Source organism: Crocodylus porosus, unplaced genomic scaffold (assembly GCF_001723895.1).
Source record: "Crocodylus porosus isolate Cpor-Errol unplaced genomic scaffold, CroPor_comp1, whole genome shotgun sequence".
Classification (NCBI taxonomy): Eukaryota; Metazoa; Chordata; order Crocodylia; family Crocodylidae; genus Crocodylus; species Crocodylus porosus.
Window position 1 is genome coordinate 87,699,611 of NW_017728918.1, and position 5,819 is coordinate 87,705,429.

Genomic DNA, 5,819 nt, shown 5'->3' on the forward strand with positions numbered 1-5,819 from the left:
CTCCAGCTGCGGCCTGACCAGTGCTGCATAGAGGGGGAGGATCACCTCCTTGGATCTGCTTGAGATGCATCTGTGGATGCATGACAAGGTGTTATTAGTATATACACAAGAGGTGCCAAGAAGAACTTAGAAGTTTGGAACTTCAAATCTCCAGTCATTGTGGGCCTTTGTACATGCCACGAAATTGGCCTTTAAAGTGACTTAAATGTCTTTTCACGCTGCTTTAATGGTGTTGTTGTTTGCACACTCAGCAGCGTATTCTGCTTTAAATGACTTTGGTACGTAGCAAGATAAAGCACCTCCGAGGTGTTTTAGTCTGCTACCTAACAAAGCGCAACAGTGCATGGGGCACTGGAAGCTGACATGCTTGGGGCTTGGCAGGCCCCGGGCAGCTCAGGGACTGTGGGACCCAGCAGCAGTCGGTGCAGGCAGGCTTCACTGAAGAAGATGACAAAAAAAAAGCAGCGAGCCTGACATTTTTCTTTTGTTTGTTTTTCTCCCTGGAGCCTGCCTGCTTGCCTGAGCTATGTGGGGGCCCGGTGCTTCCCTCTGTGGCTGCAGGAGGCCAGTGCTTCTCTCTGTGGCTGTGGCACTCAGGCTGGGTGCCAGTGGGGGCACCCATGCGGTTCAGGGACTGCTTGGCCTGCTGGCAACTCACCCCCCGCCTCTTACTCCTCCCCCTGTGCAAAGAGGCAGGTAAGGATCGGGCTCCCACCCTTGTGTACACGCCATGGTGGTTTAGTTTGGTTTAATTCTCCCTAAATTGAAGCCATGTTTTTAAAAACCCACTGTTTCAATTTAGGGAGAACTAAACCAAATTAAACCCCCGTGGTGTGTACAAGCAGCCTGTGACTACAGTCAATTGTGCTTTGTGACTTGGGGACCCAGAAAATCTTCTAATCGGCACAGATTCTTTAACAGTAGCCATTTCTCTGTATTGTCATATCTCTGGCTGCCAAAGCAGAGGGCTGTTCCCTACCACAGATATTGGGCCATTTTGACTATTTGAATTGTAGTGACAGAGCTTCTTTTCAGTCATAAGTTGTCTTTTCTTTCCTCTCAGTTCTTTCCTTTCAGTCATGAGTTGTTGAATGCATTGTATACCCAAGGCCTTTCATCACTTGTTGACTGCCTCTGTTGTTTGACCTGATTGATCTTTGTTTGTTGCTGATTGTTATTTGTTTCAGAGTGCCCCTGCTGACTGTCTGCTCACTTCAAAATTCCTCCTTTTGCTAACACTGGCATAGGTCTGCCAGGATCACTATGATGGGAGCACTAGTGTGTGGGTCATAGCAGTGGTCACAGCATCTTACCCACAGTGTCACATAGACTTGCTCTGAGTCGGGTTACGCAGTATGCTGCCAACTTATTCATACTAACACTCTCAGTGGGATGACAAATGTTGTAAAATGTAAAAGGAAAAAAAAGTTAGGCCTAGGCACTGGTATAAGGCCCACTGAAGTTTAGTCTTTTTCAGTTGAATTCTCCCAGACAGTTGAGGCTCCCAGACACAAAGGTTAATAGATGTCTCTAGATATTAGGTCTTAATTTTCCTCTGCTCATTCAATTACACCCCGCTGGATGACCCTAAACTATTGCTTTCACATGTGTTGCTTCCCAGTACTTAGAAAATTGCAATTTTCTGTAATCACTAACTCCCTCTTAAGTAAATTTTACTGTCCTTCAGAATCGATGTAGCAGTAGGGCATCTCCTCCATGTTTAGCTGTGTAACCCGGGCAGCACTGCAAGAGGTACCCCCTCTCCAACTGAAGGGATCAAAGCAGGTGCACAAGCGCTGTGGGAGGTGTAGGGACTCTCCTCCCCCTATAGAGCAGAGCCAGACCACCAATGGGGACTTAACCATATACCTTTTAATGAGAGAACAGTACTGGGGACATAACCAGTATAAACCAGGGGGTATAGGGGACACTACAATGCCCCGAGGGGTCAGGATTCAACAAAGGTTAGACACTTACAATCAGAGACCTATTCATCCAGTAGACAAAAGACAGGGTTAGCAAAATATAAAACACAAACAGCAGACCAAACAATGCTGGTTGGTGAAATGTAAAAGGCACAAAATACAAAGTGTCAAAAGAATATAGTGGTCCCTCGCTGGTCTCCCCTGAGTCAGCTGCGCTGCCCCTTTTATCCCCCTCCAGGTGACCCAAGGGGCCAATCAGGGGATATGGAGGGTGAGTCTCTGGGGCCTGATTGGTGAGGAAAGGGAATCCCAAGTCCTCCAATCATCTTTTACCCTTTCAAAACCCCGGGCTAAGTCACTGCCAGCTAGCCTGCCACAGATGTGTTGGTGGTTATGTTAGTTTCTCCTCCCTTGTGGCAATACTGTACTGAAACACTGTCCATCTTCTGTGGGGGTATGCTCCTCTCCCTTCCCAGTATTCTTAGCACACGTGTAATGTGGAAAGTAAGATTTCTCTTTCCTGCATAAGCACAACATCATTTGGGTATGATACCTGAACACTTTAATCCAATGTATTTCATGCCCCCAGAATAACAGGTGAGAGGGGAGAGAGACCTTTTAACACAAGCTCTCAACTTTCTTCCTGTCCTTAGCTTAAATGAGATCCCTTTAGATGTGTTTAACATTATCTTTCTACTGATGAATATATTTAGGCATTGATGCTGTTTCCTTGGAGGGCATTACTAGCGGATGGAGGACCATTTCCAGTCACTATCAGCAACCTAATTCCCATAAATTATTACATGCAGGTATGGTGAGTGTTACAGGTTGTACATCTGAAAGTTACTTCAGTGGTATTGTGATAAGATAGAAATAACACACTGCATTAAAACAGAGCTGCACTTGAATAACAGCTATATTTTCTGAAAATAAACCCAGAAACTGAAATTATTTTACCATTCACATCTCATTTGAATTTTGTTTCACTTAGATAATTAAACTGGACTCATTTCTATATATTTTTTGGCTGTCAGGCATCTCCCACAATGTCTTTTCATGAGTTTCAGGTCCATTATGCCACAAGCTTCTAGTGAAAGTCATTTGGTTGTATATAGTGCACAATCTTAGTTGAACTAGCAGTAACTTTGTTCTGTAGTTGCTTACTGAGATCTGTCCAGATAATCTAGGAAATTGCAAAAGGTGTCTGTCTCTCTCTCTAGCTGTGCCTGTGCAGACTAAGCGATGATGATCGAAAAATTGCTCATGGGGAGCTGGTTGGGATTCATTTTCTAATGGAGGATATACTGGAGACCAGCTGTGATGTTATTATGGAAGATGATGCTGAACAACAAACTTTAGCCAAGAAAAAACAGGTACCTCTGGCCAGTTTGTTCATTCAGAGCTATATAAGTTTCATGAAAAACTCCCTTTGACTTCCACTCCTGGGACTTGTTGAATGTAATTTATGGTCTTTGGCCCCACATAATTTATACTGGAATAAACTAGTTCATTCCTGACTCCATGATAAACTGAAAGCAAACTTATTTCAAAGGAACTTTTGAATGCTCCTGAGCAGAAAGCCACAATAACTGACTCCCTCACAAGGGCTACTGTTAACCACCAGCTGTTGCTACTTGCTATTTCTAGAAACAAGGATGGGGAGGGAGGACGGAGTGTCACTTGACTTCCTCCAACTGTGCCACAGAGGACTAGAAGGGAAACACATTGCTGTACTTTTAACAAGAGCTTCTCAGTGGAGGGAGGAAAGGAATGGCTTGACCATCCTCAAACAAGAGCTGTACAATTAAGATCGTACTTCCAAAAGCATTTGTACTGTGGTATCAATGTGGTGAAGGGTCATGGTTGCAGTTAGGTCTTTCCAGAATCTACACAAAGGTTTGGTTCAGGGGATGCACAGTGGTTCAAGCCATTTCTGACAGGAAGTAGATAAACCTACCAATTTGTCAGCACGTAAATGAGTAGTGATAGCATCCCTGGAGGCTGTTGGGAGGTGCAGGTGTCAAGAAATGAGCCAAGAACACAACATTTATTTATTTTGGGGTGTTTTTCCTTCAGGAACTGAGCTGAGAGTTTGACTTCTATAAAGGCACTTTTGTCAGCGGTTCACAGGGAACTTTACTGAGGTGAAAGACTCAAGGAGGGATTTACCTTCTAGGTAACTTAGGCTACTCTGTTGAATGAAATAATAGGTAGCATTTTGCAGGACATTTCTGTACTGTGTTCTTTTCACTCAGTCACTCAGTCTCTAACAAATATATAGTGGCTTGTCTTTTTCTATTAAATGAATGCAATGCCTAATTGTAACAAAATGTTTTCCCATAATAATTTATGCAGAATTTGGCAGAAATAGTTGAATCAAATGCCAGCCTATCAAAGAGTAGTGGAAAGACGTCCAAAGCTCTGTGGAGGCAACATGATCCACTTACTTCCTGCACTTTGATGAAATCTTTTTTGATCATATGGAAGCAGTTGTCAGTACTGAAGGCGGAATGGGGCAGACTTAAACTGAAAGTTGAGGATATCAATACGGTTCCTCTTTACAGACAGTTTTCTGAACTATACTGGTGAGTTTCATTCTGATTTAAAGTATTCTAAACTGGACGGATTGTAAAAATTAAACACAAGAAGTTTTTCTGCTATTTTTCACACTTAAGTCTTATTTTCTTCCCATTTAATTTGCTCCTTCTAAGTTCTGCCTTTCCTTTGTTTGGCCCAATACTGACCATGTTTTAAATAAGAATTTATCTTGTTTCTACCTAGTTTTTCTTTTTTTTTGCAAGTTATGTTTTCCAAACACATGCCTGTATCTTTCAATGGACGTTAACAATTCTACATGTCACTTTCTGGTCAACCAGACTAAATCTCTCATAAAAAGTCAGTCTCTGTAACTAACTGAGCTTAAATTTCCATATTTTAGTTGCATGATAACATTGTATCACTGAATACCTGCTGTTCCTGTGCCACACAATAAATATGTTGCTATTTCTTGACACCCCAGAGAGGCATAACATCCTGGCACCCTAAGTAGCAGCAGGTGATGGCTGTGGCGCTGTGGTGCCAATGGCAGCAGTGTGTGCAGTTTTGCACAAACATACATATGCACTTCTCCCCCCACAAAAGGCAGCACCAGGGGCTCCTACTCCAATTGCCCTCATTCAGTTACACTACTGATGCCCAGTATAAACGTGTTATAAAAACAAGGAGTTAAAGACTTGCTGTTATCTGTAGTGACTTGATACAGAGGTGTAGTAGAACCTCAGTAGTTCTCAGGGTTAAGTTCCATAGCCCTTGTGAAGGCTGGACTAGTCAGGGGTCACATCCAGTTGCAGCAAACAGCTGTGTGAGACTGTGAAGGCACTCCAGTTGTTTTCTCTGGCTGTTATTTCAAAGGGTGCTGCTTCTCTAGTCCACTTTGTGGGATTGCTGATGAGCTCCAGCTGAGTGAGGGAGCAGCTTTTGAAATAAAAGCCACAGCAAAGCAGCTGAGCCACTCATCCTTAATTCAGCAACCCACTGTGAATTAAACAGGTTGCAAACCATCCAGATATGAGCACTCCTATTTTATACCCATGTGCAAGAAGGGCTATCAACATGCACCTAAGAACTGGAGGGGCATCTGAGTAAGGCAGCCTGCAGATTTTCTTTGGTGCCCAGTCTTGGCTTTGTGCAGTGGAGAGGAAGGTTGGGGCAGGGCTCTCCAGGAGTGAATTGCAGCAGTCTGGTTCTGTACCTGGCCCATTGCTGACCTCAGTACTGATGTGGTTTAGAGCAGCCTGGGAATTGGGAGATAGACTCCTACTGCCAGGCCCTTCTCCCCCGGGAGCCACAGGGGAGAGCTCCGTCTCCCTCCGCGACTAAGGAGGACTCTGGGAT

General features: G+C 43.9%; 1 protein-coding gene across 4 annotated transcripts in view; it reads left to right on the top strand.

Annotated features, from left to right (window-relative positions):
* Positions 1 to 5,819, top strand: part of LOC109311924 (transmembrane protein FLJ37396) — a 141,498-nt gene that overhangs the window by 104,245 nt on the left and 31,434 nt on the right. For 3 of the 4 annotated variants that reach the window (XM_019537880.1, XM_019537878.1, XM_019537882.1), the window contains exons 32-34: positions 2,639 to 2,734; positions 3,146 to 3,298; positions 4,278 to 4,510. In XM_019537880.1, coding sequence (XP_019393425.1) covers positions 2,639 to 2,734; positions 3,146 to 3,298; positions 4,278 to 4,510 — 482 coding nt within the window. The remainder of the gene's footprint in view (positions 1 to 2,638; positions 2,735 to 3,145; positions 3,299 to 4,277; positions 4,511 to 5,819) is intronic. The other variant, XM_019537879.1, reaches the window with a different exon arrangement.